General features: G+C 30.7%; 2 protein-coding genes across 16 annotated transcripts in view; one reads left to right on the top strand and one right to left on the bottom strand.

Annotated features, from left to right (window-relative positions):
* The window catches only part of LOC131853076 (coiled-coil domain-containing protein AGAP005037), a 275,367-nt gene that overhangs the window by 188,500 nt on the left and 67,152 nt on the right, over window positions 1-19,715 (top strand). The window lies entirely within an intron of this gene.
* Window positions 1-19,715, bottom strand: part of LOC131853078 (uncharacterized) — a 54,229-nt gene that overhangs the window by 10,122 nt on the left and 24,392 nt on the right. Inside the window, exon 4 of the mRNA XM_059203887.1 lies at window positions 11,676-11,796. Within this exon, the coding sequence (XP_059059870.1) occupies window positions 11,676-11,796 (121 nt within the window). The remainder of the gene's footprint in view (window positions 1-11,675; window positions 11,797-19,715) is intronic.

Below are 19,715 nucleotides of genomic sequence, written 5' to 3'. Positions count from 1 at the left end.
GATAGTATTGTTAAAAAAATTGATAAAAATTTAAATGAGTTCTATTTCATTTCTATCATCCCTCTGACTCGGTTTTTGACGTTTTTATCTATGTACAGAAATTCAACCTGTACAGTTTTATTATTCTATTACTTTATAATTTTATTACTTCACAGCTTTTGTGGCCTGTACTAATATATTTTATTGACACTAAATTACGTCATTACAGTTATTCTTCTTATATACTATTATATTTTTATTAAATGTACTTCATACAGAGAATTTACTAGTAGTAGTAGTAGTACAGATTTTATGAGCATGTATCATAGATACAATTTTTTCCCGCGACAAATAAGTAAAATAAAAATGTTATAGTTCCGTGGTGGTACATTTACAAATAATAAATAGATTACAAGGTATCTGTCAAGATATTGAAACCTAAGGTCACAGTACATTGAATCCTTGATCCCATTAATTGCAGTTATTGTCAGTAACCCTCACTTCAAAATTAGTAAGAATCGTGTAATGCAATAAAAAGTTAATTCACGAAATATGACGGCTGTACTAAAAAGTTGTGCCTACAACTACTATTGCAAGTCAGAATGAATGTTTACATAACTGCTAAAAGCGTCTATCTATGAATATAGGTAAATAAATACATAGAATACTTTGTTCGTTCACTAGAGTGTAGTGTTTGCACAATGTACACAAATCTTCTATTGAATGACTGATAAATTCACAATTTTTCAATGTTTGCTGATGCAAATAAATACATGTTTTGTACAAACATTTAGTACACTATTACAAACACGGATTGTTATTTCTTAGATAACGAATTCTCTATTTATTAATCTTTATATAATAATAAAATCGTTATGATCCAAAAACTGTTTGTCTGTTTATTTGTTGATATTAAGATTTCTCATCATCGTGGAATTTAGATGAAATTTTCACGGAATATGAAGGTTATATGAAGGTCTATTTATACGTTAAAGAAATGAGAGGAATACATCCCAGAATGGGTGAAGTACCTAATTAATTTTGTGAATACCTCCAATAAAACATCATTATTTTATTAATTAATATACTAATAAAACAGTGGATGGCGTACATATTATTTGTTGTTATGATTTGATTATTGTGAACAAATAATGAACTACAAATACGAAGTCCCGATATCCACTAGCTTTATTATTAACTTTTGTACATTTGACTTATTGGATTTAAATTAATATATTACGTTTAGACGTTGCTAAGTAATATTCTAATATAATATTGATGACAAAAACCTGTATCTTATCAATCATGCGTGTTATTGAAAGATCTTATTGGAAAATGGATATATTTTCTTGCATAAAATAAGAAGACATAATGACAAAAGAGTTCATCGTAATTTATTAAATTTTGGCAAAGATGTCACTTTACATGTAGACAAAAAAATCGCGGAGTAGTCTCAACCTGCATCTTTCGAAATCGAATAAAAATATACTGATAAAATTATAAAAAAATGTTACATCGAGTCGGTAGATCTTGAAGGTTTAGATTGTCAAGTCTATTAAAATCCACCGGGATCTGGATTATTGAGCGATAAAATGATCTTATAATGCTCGGGCATCTCGACGAGCCACCGATACTTGCTGGTAATGTAGTTTTCTATGGAAATAAAATTTGTTCAATATCGATAAAAACTAAATCTATCTTCTTTATCATATTATTTTTAATTTGATGATTATCTATTCTAAGATAATGCAGGCTGCATGTATTTAAGCTTATACTGGAAAGGCTTATACTTATGCTGAAAATGTATATAGAAGTGTAACCAAAGTCAAATATCAACGTTGTTTTTGTTTAACTATTCAAATGCCGCAAGACTTTACCAGCCCACATTCCAGTTTGGTCTGTTAACAGTGAGACAGTCAGATATAAATATAAATAGTCAAACAAGTGGTTTTTCTTTCATGTCCGCCAGATTTGAAGTCACAACCTGTCCTTCTAAATTCAAATAATAAATTACGTGGGGTAGTAAAGCACGAACCAATTTAAAGATATATCTATACTTGTTACACAATATTGAGTCATTGGTACTTATTTCCATTGTATGATGAATGCACAAGCTTGACCTCTGTTAAAGCAGCGATAGTTGCACAATATGTATGAGTTTGTTCATAAGATAGTGGCGATGTCTGTCTGTTAGAGACATAGTGTTATTATTTTTTATATACAGGCTGTTAAAAAATAGACGAACTCAGTTTTGTACACATTATATAAAAATGATATTTACTATGAGAATACCCTTTAAGAAATGTGTAGAATTGTAAAGAACAGTGAAAAAGAAATAGGATTTACCTTTTTTAATGAACTTGTATAAAAGTTCATATATAAAACAGAAAATACTTTTCATACCAAAATTTTGTCAATGCTATAAACTGTTAAAGTGAGTTTGTATCTTTTATTTTTAAATCTTAAGTTATTCCGTCTAAACTATTGCTTATGTAATTTGACATGGCTTATATTACATTCTGGTCCACCAATATATCCCAGTCTTGCGTGACTGGGATATATTGATGGACCAGAATATAGTAGTCGTAGGTTATAACTAGTTACCATGTAAATAGGATCACATCTAGTTCAGTCAGTAATTTCAATATGAACATAAGTTTCATAATATCTGGTATAGTTTTGTTTGTATGGTTGTTTAATGAATAATCAGGTAGTTGTTAAATGAGCCATTTATTTATTGGTTTCCTATAGTAATTGCATATAGTATTAGCAGAAAAGGAGAAGCAAACAAACTATTTTGAACACTCATGAAACTAAAATGCTTTTAACATGAAATGTAGTGTAAATCCAAAAATAAGTTAAATTTTTTATACAAAATTAATCACGTGACCTGCTTTTAAGAATGACGTTTAGATTTTTTTGTGTAGGGACTGGTCTGCTCTGATAATTAAGATTGTTCATGTTATTCAAGTAACTATTTATTATAATAAATAGTTACTTGAAACTATTTATTTACACATACTATTAGAAAAATGTAATGCTGATCAACATTTATTCTATTTTTTTGTCAGTCTACTTGTGACTAGGCTGCGTTCCTTGTGAGTGTTAGAATAAAAAAAATATGCCTATTCAAAAGTTCTTATATTAAGTTTATTTTTATTTCTATTTCTATTTTTCTATTTATTAATTAACCCTGTATATTTCTATTAATATTATAGTATAAAAACTTAGAATGAAATGGACTGCAAAATATTTATGAAATAATTTCTTTTAAAAAAATGGATACACATTTGCACTTATTAATTATTTTTATGTATGTAAATGTAATATACTACTAGCATACGGCCTACATGATGGTAAGTGGTAATCGTCGCCTATATACATTAACAATATTATGACATCACGTTATCATTAGATGACCGTGATACCATTCGTTCGTTGTCATTCCGGCGGACTAAGGTATTATCCCTATCCTATAATTAACATAATTAATTATAATAAGCCAATAATTAATATTCTTCACTTGTTCAATTTGATGACACTACTGATATCTAAAATCAGTTTATCATAAATGCTCCGTTCAGATGCAGCCACCTCATTGCAATTACACAAGTCATGGCATTGTGGTTTTGGTAAACATGGCTACATTTTTTTTTTAATTCTATGCTTATAACAGCAGCAGCGGCCAACATCATTAGAGTAATCCGAAAAAATGTATGACTCGTGCGCAATAGTTCTGAAATCGGACCATTTGATTTTCATACGCTAGAATGATTAGATCATGTAGATTGCAATGAGGTGTGGTGGGTTGTAGACTTAGCTCACAAATGGTTTAAATATTGATGAAATAACGTAACACATTGCAGCACAGGTAAAGATGCGGAATATATTAGATGGGTCGACATTACTATTATGTTACTCCAATCTGTAATACCGAAGGTAATGTGTCAATCGCTGGCTTGCCGATACTGTACATCCATTACCCGGCTTGTTATTGTAAAATACATTTTATGGCGTACAGCATAAAGATCAATATAATACCAGTTGGTACATATAGTCCAATATGAGTTTGCTAAAATTTGACACCAACATAAGTCACTTTAATTACAAAGCGATTAAAATAGGTTCTCGTTCAGTTTTGTTTTGTGTTTATGTCTCATTATTTTTCTATTCCACGTGAGAGATAGGAATTTAACAATTTTGTAGCAATCGTTCTAAAATATTTTGGTAAATGTAACTACGATAGGTATTGTAACAACAGATTATTTGTGCAACAACTTACACGTCTTGTGCGTCTCCAGTTACTTATTAGTGTGACTTATGTGATCTAATTCTAGTAATATTTATAACTGCCTCATCAACCCTTTTGGTAGACAATTAAAAGATATCAATGTTAACTGCCTTAATAAACAAAATATCTTCTTTGGAAAGTTTACACTCTAACCGGAGGAGATAAAAACCATCGCTCCTATGCTCCTAACCCTGACGGGTCTAGGTAGCGAACTCTGAAAAAGGGCGAGCACGATAGATCTATATAGGATGCAGTGCTACATACCTGTACTACCGTAAGCACCTGAAAATATCATAAAACTCCGAATAAAAAAAATCTCTTCGTCTCGTATTTCTACTCGCCATTAAAATAAAAAAAGGGTGACCCGTCTTCTGCACCACAATGCATCGAATCACCCGCCGGCGCTGTTATTTCTATTTCACTTCTTTCTCCGTATTCTTACTTTTTCCGCTTCAATGCCGTTGTATAAATGCTTAATTTATTTTTCTCTGTTTATTATCGTCAATACATGGCGTTTACATATATTTGTAACTAAAAATTATATAATCACAGTAATATCACATTCCTATTTACCTGTTGACTATTATTTATGACGCGTCCCCAAGAGATTAATGGTCAACATAACTACTTCATCAACGGGGTAATGCATTGAATATATTAAGAATGACCTCCTCTTCCTAATTACATAATTCTATACTGGTATGCTTAAACATGCATAAATAATAATAATAATAATAATCTCAGGACAATTCACACAGCGCCATCTAGATCCAAGTTAAGCTAGCTAGAGCTTGTGTTATGGGTACTAGATAACTGATACATATACATAGATATTTTTTTTTAAAATACATTCATATTATACATAGAAAACACCCAGACCGATACAAAGAATCATACTCATGAATACAAATGTTTGTGCCGTGCGAGGAATCGAACCCGCGACCATCGGTCGTAAAGCGGTGTGCTTGACCGCTAGACCACCGAGGTCGTCGATAAAGAATATAATATCTAAGATAAGTATATTTTAAACTCAGATGTGGTGGTAATCGCTATTATAAAATTGTTTCTTTAAACAAGCAGTACAAACTTTGTGGCATATCTATTTTTTATATAAATTGAAACATTTGCTGCATCCTGTACAGCGCGTGTAAACTCAATATTACTAGAATATTTCCAATGCAGCCTCTGCAAATTTGAAATCCCGCTACAGGGCGCTATAAAAAATAAAAGATAACGCGCCGCCTGTAACTGACTGTATGAGCTCGTGCAAAGTTTGTGTTATTTTTTAGATCTAAAATATTCGATGTGTATTTAGAGACCATCACACAAAATGTGTGTTTTTAATTTTGTTTTATATTGCACTGGCCTTTTTATATTTATTTTAATAAACGAATATCAGAAGGGAATGTTAAGAAGACAATACCTTAATACTTTTTAGGGTTCCTTTTTTAAAACATAGTTATATTAGAATGACTGTGGCTGTTTATCATTTTTCTTTTATTTTCTCTTATATATTTATAATGGTATTTTTCTATTACTTTTACTGAGATATACATAGTAGTTGAATTTTAATTTTATCACAACTGAAACTAAAGTCGCCTGTATGAGCACCTCATTCTCACTTAGTTCTGCAGCCATTGCTTTGTAAGCTGTGTTTAAATATGATGCAATTAGGCAGTGAAATTACAGGATAAGACACTTGACATCTTTGTCCTCCAGAATTACTTATGTAAGGTTCCCGGGTAACAGAATGTCCGTAGTGCTGTTCATATATATATCAAAGGTTTCTTCTTATCATAAGGTGGACTGCCAGTTTTTTTGCCATCATAATTACATAAAAGAAAATTAAAATCTACTCGTCACATACATTATCATCATCAGCCACACAGCCCACTGCAGTCCACTGCTGGACATAGACCTCTCATATTATGTCTCATAAGACATGAGGTCTATGTCTTATATACCTTACTCATATGAAACATTTATTCCTTAAATATATATTATCACCCCTTGCATTTGTATCATATTTTAGGTTTAACGTAGCTTACTCGTTAATCTCTAACAGCCATTGTTCTCGGGTTCAGAGGGTACTTATAAACTGGCTTAAAAAAGAAAGAGGTATTCAATTCAAGTGTACTTTTTTGTATGTATAGCAATATATACAAAAATAAATAGCATAAAAATAACTGTAATAAATTGATTAAAAATTTTAGTCCTTCCGAATTTTACAAGTGTCACGTAATGGTATTTGCGCTCATCATAAATTGGATACGTAGTATAAACACTATATGAACTGAAAAATTACAAACTATGGAACTAAGTTTTAAAGTACTATTTACAAAATTTGATTTTTTTTATATTTCCAGTATTGTCCGTCTATAATATGTTGGCGACGGTTAACACTTACAATTAAATTTAGAATGGTTTGGTAAACTATATCAGTTACACTGATTGAATTTCAAAGATATGTATGTTATTTATATGTTGTGAATATTTGTATTATATGTTTAGGTATGTATATTTCTAAACATACCGATACAAATACATAAATATATTTTTTTCGTAAATACATACATATTATATGTATAGAAAATATCCAGACCAACACAAACAATCGTAGTTATGAATACTAACGTTTGTGTCGTGTGAATAATCGAACTCGCGACCATCGGAAGTAAGGCGATGTGCTAAACCGTGCTAAAAATTACATATCATAATATCACATTAATACATTTTTAGCTAACACGGTGAATAGGTATCATATGTATTACGACCTCATCAATAATTACAATCGATCACAGAAACAACATATTGTCTACGTTTTGATCAGTATAATTTCTCCAATAGTTTTCTATTTCAACTTACTTATGAAACTTACTAATGTTCATTTTAATATTAATGCATGTTGCGAATAAAACGATCGACAATACAAAGGAAAATATATATCTTATTGTAACATGATTATTTGAAAATATAAATTCCGTTTTGATACTATATAGTTTTTCCTTGTATTTATTTATTTATTCTTTCTCTAATATTACATCTGTTTTCTCTGTCTGTGTTTGTCTACATTACGTATCTACTACGATATCTCTATTTTCATGGAAAATCATAGTCTTATCTGCCTGTTTCTTCTACCAATTTTGTAAAAAGAGAAAATCGTTAATGAAATGGGTGAACGACAACCTAACTTTTAGGAGGAGAGAGGATTGTTATTGATGTGGAATAAGATGTTCAGTTCTAGCATTATACCATGTCAGATAGACTTCCACGCAGTCCTTTCTAAAAGCCATCGTTGTTATTAATGTTTAATTCACCAGGAAGGACTAATTGACCTAATTTCATGCACCTTTTATCACCTCCACTACCGCTAGTGCAAGTCTTTGCATCCCACTATTAACAGTGAAAATCTATGAGGTCTACAATATAATATATTATAATAAGCCATTTATTCTGAAATTTACAAATTTTTAACTATAGTATACAAATTCTTTTTTTTTTATAATATGTCTCTAATTTCAGTGTGCCTTTTGGCATAGGCCTCCTCCAGCGACTTCCATTGACTCCTATCCTGTGCAACTCTTCTCCATTTTGTGCCCACAGTTGACTTCAACTCGTCTTCCCATTTCATCATCTGCCTTCCCTCTTTCTCTTTCCTTCTCTAGGATACCACTCTGTTATTTTTCTACTCCATTTTTCCCTAGTATCTCGCATCATGTGGCCAGTCCATCGCCACTTCTGCTGGTCTATTTTTGACAATATATACAATATTATACTGCCTATAAAATTAATTCAAATTTATACATTCTCAATCCAATGCCCGATAACTAAATATCAATTGCGATGTTTCCTGTTAATCCGCTGCAGGCGTACTACTGTCGATTCAAATTTGGTTTTGTGTTATTTGCTTATTTGAACCATCAGACGTGATTTCCAAATGAATCGTGGTTAACGGAATGAAACAATTAACATGCAATCTACACGCATCCACTGAGCCTTCACAAAGGAATTACATTTTCCATCAACGATAGTTGCGATTATAGTGAAATTGACAGCAAAATTTATTGTTTAATTAGTGTTTTAGGCGCTTAAGGGCTTATTGTAATATAGCAGGTATAGATTTAATTTAATTTAATACTAATAATGCTTGTTTGTAATCCGAGAGGAGATTAACAGAGGCATTGTCAACAGTTGTCGCTGGTACGGACGCAAGATTTAACATGCCAATAAAGAAATATAATTCTATATCACTAACTCCATTGAGTTTGGGTAGAATTTATATGTATTTACACATATATATACTTCTCCACGTGACTTATATAGTCACTTATATAAGAACAAAATACTAGATCAATAAAATGCTACTTTTTCATGTCAATAAACTAACTATAAATAACTATAAAAATCATAGACCAATAAAATATACATGAAATAGTTTGCAAGTTTAACTTTTTTACAGGACGTATTGACATATATTTTATTCTCATTCTCAATAGAATATAATATTGACACAAACATGATTTTATACAGAAAAATGCAGAAATATGAAACGGTTACATTTCCTGTCGTATAGCTTCAAAGACTTGCTTGCCTCAAAAGATTAATGCAAATACCACGTACCACACTAGCGAGTATTTTCTTATTTATAAAGCTTTCCTCTTTTGTCACTGGAGCACCTCAAGCTTCTTACAGTTGTAAGAAAATTCCTTTCATATTGTGCTGTATGTTTAATGTTTGAAATATTAATGCTTGTACCGTTAGTTCACTCAAGTCATCTTTAGACAAGGTACAGATTACGTTGTGACATCTGTAATAACCTGTGGTACTTGTGTACGCGTAGATCTTTATGGCACACTAGTTTTACTCACGATTTTATCTATCTGTATTTTATATGAGAACAATAATAAGTACAATGTAAAAGTATAAAGTGTAAGTAAAATTCGTCGCTGCGTGAACAAACTCACTTTTAAATTTGAGATTAGTACGGAATATATGAAGCATACTTTGTTAAATCAAGTAAATTAAGAAAATATACAGTATTAAACTATGTACAAATATGTAGATCTTAAAAGAGTAACATTTAGGTTTCTTGTTTTTTAGTTTTCAACCGATACTACGCTCCAATTTGATGGATTGTCTGTAATAGACCAACTATGATTCTTTTTCCAGATTTATAAAGTTGTCTACATTTTTATAAAATAACTGCATCTATGATGTTATCGAAGATTTTTCGTTCCACAAACTTTTCGAATTTTACAGTCTATTGCAATATTCAAACGCGTTTGTTGCAACACTTACCATAAATTGCAGAGTTGAACGAGCTACGATGTTGCAACATAAACTCATCATCCCACAATCTTTAGTGAAATAGCATAGACACAGATACCATAATTCTTTCCGTACCTATCTAATCTCGTCATATTTTAAGCGAGGCAAAGGTGACTCGCTTAAAATATGCACTTTACGACCGAAACTCTTGAATTTTTATCTGCATATATTTTAAATAGTACATTCAAAACAAATTGCAATATGTGGACGTGAAAAGAAAATATATTCGCGAAAAGAATTTGAATAAGCTTTTACTTTAAATTATTTTTTATATGAAAAAAATATTTATAGATTAGTTTTTAAATGATTAGTTATTTATACGTGTATTAATACTAATGCACTTTTTTAGGATTGTCTTAGATGTACTTATATGTTTATATATTGTGACAATAATTGTTATTTGTGATTTGATTCGAATGTTAATTTAAATCACTACCTCACGTTTGATTTACGATAATATATTATGTATTTTAAAGTATAAGAGCGGCCTATGTCTTAAGTACTAATTCGATTTGGTTCTTACGGCACGCTAACTCAAAAAAGTCTCCGATAATCCTAAGGCGCTACCATACCTCATTCTACACATGATTTATAATATTATGAAATTTGGGAGCATTTTACTGCAACCTCAAGTAATGTGTGTGATTATACGGTCTAAGCTATTACACGCAAACTAAAAAAATACTTATAAAGTCTTGACTTTGAATTCTTATTTCTTTTTGTACGCTGCGAGGATAATGCGTTTATGCAGTTCCTAAGCATATTTAACCTATAGAATATCAATAGATAAGCCCTTTAGTTACAAGTCAATGGCTAAGACCATGAATCCTGTTACCTACAAGTGATCTCCCAAGTGCTAATCCCCGATGAGTTTCATAGAACGCTTGTCAAACAGGTCTAAAGCATCAAGTTGGTAGTGTAATACATATTCACTATACAGAATTTAATAAATGCCCATGACCCTCACAAAACTATCAACGAATCTCTATATATTTTCCTTATAATAACTTATGGAGGTATATTTTCTTAACAACAGGAACAACAGTCGTATTTTGCGTTCAGTCGTCGAAACACAATACATGTAAAAGTGTATTGAACGAATAGAAGTCCTTTAAAAGCGATACACGTAAGTTATTGTAAGGTTGCGACAATAACGATATTGAACAAGCAATATTGAATCTAAGTAGAGTATAAGAGGCTTCAATTTGGCTTCATAACGGTAGAATGTAAACATATTTCCTTACATAATCATATATTTAAAATGTGTTCTACGATTTATTGGATGGTGTAGTTTGTACGTTTACTTTCTCAAGTTGCATAATGGTACCTTTGGGACGTCGGTGTAGGTACTACTTAGTGCTAACTGGAGCGTTCGACATATGGTGACAAACATAAGTACACAGCCATTGTTCACATAACAAGAAAATCGAGTATTTTTATATCTACAAGTGAAAGCAACGTTGAATAGAAACTGATTGGACATTATTATTTTACGAGCGTTCAAGCGTTGTTCAAGAAACATTTTATATTTGATCTATTGTATACGAAATACTAATAATGTATTTACCATGATTATAACTAAACGTGGTTTACAGTAGTCCTATGCACAGATACAAAAATTTGCGAGTAACACTTTTCGGTGACTAATTATCCTATATTAGATACGTAGGTATATATTTTTGTATTCTTTTTGTTACATTTGTACATACATACGTACCTATATCACAGCTTATATTATTATAGAAACAGAAGTAATTGTGATATTCTAAGTATACCTCAAATATAAGGTCATATTAATCAAATAAAACAATAATTATGCCTATAAAAGTTTTGATATACTGCTATCTAGTCCTAAAATAAGGATATGTTATACCATGGGTACTAGATATTAACTAAAATTGTCTTACTTTATTATTTAAATAATATGCATAGAAAATGATTTAGATACACTAGCATAGAATACCATTATAACGTGAAGGGAACGTACCCCTGATCATCGTAAAATAGCGATGTGTCAAACAACTAAAACAGCGAAGTTGTCGACATTATATTAGAAGTGTATAAGGTAGGTACTTACGTATTCAACTTCAGTGGATAATTGAGTCTGAAGAATGTCTGCCCATGTACAGCCAGACTGAAGTAACTCGCTTCATTGGTGTTGGAGATCCAGGCTGCTATCTCTTTTGGGCTGTTAGGTACTGCGGAAGAAAGACATATCATTCGATTAAAAGAAAAGGAAAATAGTTTATTATTTTTAAAACTTATGTTCATTTATACATTAATTGTTATAATTATGTCGTACTTCATTATTTAAATATAATTCTAGTTATGTCCGCGGTTTCACCCGCGTGAAATTTATATCCTGTATGTTTTTCTGATGTATAAACTACATTACTGTAGAGTTTCATCAAAATCCGTATAGTAGTTTTGGGTGAAAGAGTAACAAACTTCCATACTTACAAACTTTCACGTTTATAATATTATTAAGATGAAGTAATATACACACATATAAATATAATAATGATATATACAAACGAGCGGACTTAGAAGACACCCTGCAAAGAAACGCACTTCTACCTGATAGGTCCAAAATCCAAACTCATTACAATATCCACATAAAATTTATTCCAAATCAGTCCAACCATTTTTGAGAAGTTAGTACCAAACACACTTACAAATAATATCACACATGTATTATAATATATTGATTATTTTAAAATAAAAACCGTTAATTTTTAAAATAACTATTTTAATAATTTCGTATTTAGTATACATTATTTATATCGGTAACCGGGTCTTAACGGCCCTTGTACAGTGTTCTATAATCAAACTACGAGTCTAGTTATTTTATGAGTACAAATAGAGAAAAACTACCCCTTAGTAATTACGTTAGCCCCCTTAGCCTTGTACGTATCTAATTACATTATAACGAGATACAATAGATGCTCATCTAAATCAATACTAATATAAACCAACGTATTTTCTCATATATGGGACAATAAAATTACATTTATATTAAAACACACTGTTAGGATACAATGGGAGATTCAAACTGTCATACCATCACTTTTAGAGCCTAACATCTATTACAAAACATGTTTAATAACATACAATTAGTATCACTTTGTTTTCAGTCAAAGAAAATTAATTGATAAGTATAAAAACAATACAGTTAAGCACTTAACTCGTCGGTCAATCGGCTTTATAGTTAATAATAATAATAATCTCCCTAGATAATTCACATTGTGTTCTGGTTATTAGACAACTGATATAAATACATAGATATTTTTTTGGTAAATACATACGTGATATACATAGAAAATACCCAGACCGAATCAACAATCATACTCATGAATACAAATGTTTGTACCGTGCGAGGAATCGAACCCGCGACAATCTGATGTAAAGTTATGAAACGGTTTATTCATCACTTATCTTTCACAATTGGTAAAGATATATTGTTGTAAATTCATTTATGTATCTACACGTCTATATTTTGAATCCGCTTGACAATAAGGTACCAGTTTCACGAACGTTTAAAATAAATAGCGTCATTGAACTGATTGTGGTTAGGTATTTCGGCAGAATACGCGCAGACAAGTTTGCAACAACGCTTTATCACTTACACCTTACAAGTAGTTGAAAAATTTATAACCAACTTTACTACGAAGCCAGCTCTCAATGTATTTTTTTGTTTACTAACTTCGATGAGTCCTCTTATATTGGAAAGGCTATGAATCTTATTATTAATATATTATATATGATAATCGGATCTTACCACCAATAATTTTATGGTCTGGCTTTTAGTTTTATTCCTGTTGGTATTTAATAAATAAATGTATATAATACAGTATTCTGTAAGAGAAGCACGGTAAAATTAGAGATATTGTATGAATTGTGAAATTAAATGAACTCATCAACTTGCTAATTGCATTGCACTCTATTCGTAATATTCTTGCTATCTCCAAGATTTTCCAAGCTAATTAATGCCAGCTACGCCGTGGCAGTAAATATGAATGTTATATTTAGTTATTATTCCGAGTCTATTTCAACGAAAGCAAATTTGGCTTTATTACCGCAAAGCCTGAAGAAAACTTGTCTGTAAGAAATTGAACTTTGTAGTTGGGTAAATAAAGTTTATATTTGCCGCTGAATATACTTGTAAGTAATAAATAACAGCTTAAAAGGCAAATAAATCGCGGCAGATTTAGCTTGTTTCCCTCGTCGTAACAAATGTCAATCACGTTAAAGATTTGTCATGCTGGCGACAGAGAAGCGATATTTGCTTTTATTATTTTTGTATCCTGTAAACGGTGGTATTACTAGTGTGAATATTAAGCAATAAACTATTTTTATTGTTGAGTTATTGGTAATACTAGTTATTTTGATATAATATTTGATATGATGGTATAAAAATTACAATTTCAAGATAACACACACTACATTCAAGATAACACTTGATATTTTTAATGAGACAAGCCGGAATAGTAATATATAATCACCAGAGAACGAGGGTAGGTACAATGTTTTAAAAATGGGCGAATTTGAGTGATTGCAAAAGCAATTACATAGCATTTTATAGTATTCATTAAAATTCCGAGGAGAAAACGTGCTGACATAGGTCGTCGAAGTCAACCGAAATTAATTAGAGTTTAAAGGTTGATTTGCTTTGATAAATTGCAGATCAAAAGTTGTAATAAAATATATTGTAGCTGAAACAAAGATCATCGCGGGTCATCTAGTTATTTATAAATTTTATTAAGAATAACCGGGGACTATTCTCAAACTAAACAGTGCTTGTACATACTAAAATACTGAATTATTGTTTATAATATATAAGTAAATTATGTATATACATAATATACAATTTTAAACATCCAGACGAGTGTAAATGACCATGTCCACTCAAGAATAAATATTTGTATTATGCGAGAATCTAACCTAAAAATCGATGTGTTAAACATCAGAACACCGTGGGCAACAAATCAAAATTTAAAATATTATATCAACTTTACAGAAGTCACATAACTTATTCCAATGCTCCAAGATCTCATTAGCCTTGAATATATTATACTTAAACAGTAAATCAGGCGCGGCTGTCTCGCAAATTGTCTTTGTACGGTCCTAGATCCAAAATTGGAACATTTAAATCTCTTGGCTCGTTATAACTAAAAGATTTTCACAGTTCGCTAACGAGATCAACTGCTTTTTATGGTATTTTACTGTATATGTTCACATGAACATGTATTTTCATTAGAGGTCTGACACTTTTATAAGATTATATTTTCCATTTAGTACTCCACACACGTCTAGGTAAAGTTTAGTTCATATTGGTGCTAAGCATATTAATAATATAGTGAACTATAAAAATGACAATTGTGTGAGGACTTATCTTACACGACGTTCATGTAATGTCTCAAAAAGAGGACAGGTTTCATTTGGTGAACAATTTGGTTTTATTTGACGAACGACCTCAAAAAAATTTTAAGTGTCGCGTAAATATAAATATTTACTGTTTTATACTGTGCCGGTAGTAACTTAGTTAATTAAATTATACGTTACAGTTTGTTGCATGCAGTGTAATTGAGTTAAAATTCAGGGAAAATATGCATTGGGCTTGAAAAAGGAAAGCTTCCAACCAGTATTTTTTATTTTATACCACTTCATCAGATTGTGAACCTATTTTAAACAACTTTCCTTTAATTAAAAGCTTTTATGTCATCGACAAAAATGAATGAGTTCTATTGTAATGGGCAGAGTTTATTCCATATGTTTTTATTCGATATGTACTTCTGGTATTTTTCATTTTATATTGTGTTAACCTTTTTTTAAAACCTACAATCTCTCGATGAGGAGGTCATAGTGAAAATGAATGATAAATTAAGAGGCTTGTGAGTTTTTTTAGGAAAATAGAAGTGAAAATAATAATCAACTGACTAATAATGCGAAAATACAACAGAACTTTAAAAAATAGCTTAGTTATAACTAGCACGAGCATACTTAAACGTTTCCTAATATATAGTAAGGATGAAATTTTTATAATTTGTTTTTAATGTGAAGACCAAAAAAATATTCAAACAAAAATTAAAAATCGTTTCTTCTATGTAAAGAAGACTCGATAAGGAAGCAGTGACATTCCTACAATAATGATTTAGTTCACAATTATGATGCTTACCAGAGTTATTTATTTTACTGTAAAAAATCATCTGCGTGGACACCTCAGTCTCACCTATTTCAGTTGCTAAGCAGCTTGCTTTGTAAGCTGTTTCGGTAGTAAGGAGAAGTAGGAAGGTAGGCAGAGAAGAATAATTACGCAGTACAATTAATCGATAAGTGGTCTTCTGGAATGGTAACGCATGAGTGGTACCGACTACGGATGTCATGTTCATAGTGCTGTTCATATATATAAAAGATGACGGTTACCGCTAACCATCAGGCCAGGACTGTCAGGTTGTTTATCAATCTAATTACATAAAAAATATATATTTGCAATGAAAGGTTAAATGACTGGACCATTTTGTAAACTAGTTTATCAAATGGTAGACAGTAAAGTTCAGGCATTTAATTTGGTAAACTACAGAATGGACTGTTATAAAAAACTGATACATAATTCCTATTTAATGGACCAATTTACGACGAAATTTTCATGCAAAATTACGTAATGAGGTGAACTGGTTTCGTATGCTTTGAATATTCGAAACCAGTTATAAAATTTCAGCACAATTGTGGTCGGCGTGTGTTGAATGAAACACACGTTTAAAAAACAAAAAATAATTATACATGTTTTCGTTTAGGTGCTGGGTTTATGAAAATAGTATAATAATATTTATTTAAGCAGCTTCCTTAGAGCTTAATGGCTTTTTAATCGCAGCGTCGTTGAACAGTGTTTATACTTACTGCTATGATAGCTTATTTAAAGGGGTTAAAAATGTAATTTCTCTCCATTATTATTATACTTTAATAGAACTTTTTGTTATTTCGTAAGTTTTTCATTAACTTGACTTTATGAGTAAGAAACGCAACGAAGATATATTCATTAAGATTTTGTGGTCGATATTAAAATATTTTGACCGCCGCGGTGGTCAAGCGGCTTATATTACTCGTTTAATTCAAATGGTCGCAGGTTTAAATCATAACCTAGTACAAATATTTGTATTCACAAGTATTGTTTAACATAACGTCAATGACAAAGTGTAAGTAATGGAGTAAGTAATAAATGCTCATTTATTACTTACTTATGAGTACACATAACGATATATGACAAGTATAATTAACGATATTTAATAAAAATATTTCTTTTAATATAAGTATGTTTATCGAGGTTCTAATTTATTGAGCACTGCTTTTCATTGAATCTTTATTATTAATATTGAAATATTATCAATTCTCTTTCTGATGCATTAATATCTGGAGCAACTCAAACGTTAAAAATGCCTCAGTGCACTTGCAATAATATTCACTCAACAAGCAGGCAAATGCGACTCACTGAGTACTTTAAACGATCTTTGATTCGATACTTGTAGTTCTGAACGTGAAGCGTAGAATCAAGTTGAACGGGCCGATCTAATTAGTTCCGAATACGATGTTCTGTAACTCGAAATCACATCATTCACAGTTCACTGGGTCTTCACTTCAGTAGCGTAGGCTACGAAATTACGGCACCTATTAGAATGGTACATTAAATGACAGGCTCCCCTTTGCCGTCGCGAATCCATAATAGCATTACTCATTATAACATTAAGAGGAATATAATAGCAATATCTAACTTGTGCGAAACAAAATTGTTGTCGCATCTATCTGTTTTATCAAGTCCGCTATCGTATGAAAATATAATACGGTTTTCATTGGCGTTTAGATTTTCGTAGAATATTTGCATCTGTACAATTTATTGTAATCTTTACATTGTATAAAATAGAGACGACGCAGCTGCCTACTAGCTGTCTTTTAAATTACGCAACGGATTTTAATTCAGTTTTCAGCAATAGATGGAGTGATTCAAGAGGAAGGTTTATTCGTATAATACATGCGTATTACAGTATCGAACAAGCCGAGAAGTTTAAACATTCGCATCCGTGCGAAGCCAGGACTGATCGCTAGTACTAGATATATATAATACGCATTGTTCTTGTAATGCTAGCAAAATCAGCAGATAGTATAAAATTTACTGCCACATATTGTATGTTTACAGTGGACTTGAAAATAATAAGATGTATAAATTTTAATTTAAAAAACTTTATTACGTACCTACAAAGGAAGAAATGTAATACAAATATTCTTTGTATACAATCATGAAAAGAGTTAATTAAATACAGAAACATTATTTATTCTTATAGACTTAGTATTACACCGTATTTCGTTTTGAAATGTTATTTCCCTTGCAAAATAAATTCGTAACAAACTGTGTAGTTCTCTTTTCCAATAATTGTACAATATTTAAAATTAATAAGTCGACATTAATTAATATGTTATTTAAATTGAAATTTTGCAATATGATTATGAATATGTGTGTTCAGTTAAACCTTACTGTAAAATAGAGTATTAATTACTATTTCAGATATTAAGTGAGCGTTCATAATTTAAATGATGAAATTTAAACTATATTTCCAGTTATTAGTAAATACGAGTATCACGTATTAATATGTTTTCATATTGCAAACTTTGTAGAGTGCAGTAGAGAGATCTTATGAACGAGTTCGAGGTGCTGTAGAGCATACACGTTTGTAATTGAAGTGTTATTGGTAATAGCGTTTGCAGCGAATTTAACGTCCGGTCCAGTTCAAGAGCGTGGAGTGGTTCACTCAAATTGAAATGTTGGAATTAAACCGAATACTCAAATAGTTTGCATAAACGAACGATATTACAAAAAATAGACGTAGGTCAAATAACTAAATGGAAATATTGAGATGTGTTATTTTAACAATTTATAATTTTATTTCAAAACTATTACGAATTACGATCTAAGTCTCTTGTCAATTCGCAGAATTGATGAACATAGATAACACACTTACTACATTCTGAACTGACAGTAGATTAGACTTATAGGAATGGAGCTAATACATGAAGATGTTATTTTAGTTTTTATTTATTCATTAGATGATTATCTATCTATTATACTAGATTTTGTTCAAATCCTTTGTTTTGCAATTGGACGAAACATTAAAAGAATTTGCGTAAATTTCAAAGGAATTGATCGATATAACATAGTCTTATAATAATATTAGCTGTATTAATAATTTTAGATAAGTAGGTACTAATGGGACTAAATTAGTGAGATAATTTGTTCCTCGCGATTAATTACATTATATTAATAAATACTTGTAGATGAATTTGACAGTTACGTTTCGAATTGTTTTATAGAAGTGTTTATCGAAAGTTTGTGAGTATGGATTATTGTTTGTTACACTTTCACGAAAAAATTACTGAACAGATTGTGATTAAAATTTACAGTAATATGCCTTATACATCACAATAAAATATATACTATAAATTTCAAGCTAGACAAACTCATTCGGTTAAAATATTGTACCTTCATAATTTTTTATTTTCTACACTCCTGTTCCACATTAACTCCAATTATGGTAATCTATACTCCTCTGTTAGAGCTATAAAAATATCTTTGTATTTTATTAATAAAAATACTCCAAATTTTTTTATTAAAAAATAGTAGGTATCTATTTTTAATATCGCGCGCGCTGGTACCTGATTTTATGTATATGTATGTTTATGATGAGATAAAAGATTCGCCTTTCATTACGAGATGAGAGCAAAGAAAAAGGCACCAGTATAGTTGCATATATTTTTAGTGTCTGATATAAAACAATACAGTAATAGTTTGATGACCTCGGTGGTCTAGCGGTCTAGCACACCGCTTTACGACCGATGGTCGCGGGTTCGATTCCTCGCACGGCACAAATTTTTGTATTCATGAGTATAATTGTTTGTATCGGTCTGGGTGTTTTCTATGTATAATATGTATGTATTTACAAAAAAAATATATCTATGTATATATATCAGTTGTCTAATACCCATAACACAAGCTTTAGATAGCTTAACTTGGGTCTAGATGGAGCTGTGTGAATTGTCTTGAGATTATTATTATTAAAGTTACTATAAAAAA

This window comes from Achroia grisella, unplaced genomic scaffold (assembly GCF_030625045.1).
Source record: "Achroia grisella isolate CSIRO2021 unplaced genomic scaffold, CSIRO_AGI_Agris_v1 utg874, whole genome shotgun sequence".
In the NCBI taxonomy this organism is placed as follows: domain Eukaryota; kingdom Metazoa; phylum Arthropoda; class Insecta; order Lepidoptera; family Pyralidae; genus Achroia; species Achroia grisella.
This window is presented reverse-complemented; position numbering and strand designations above follow the sequence as displayed.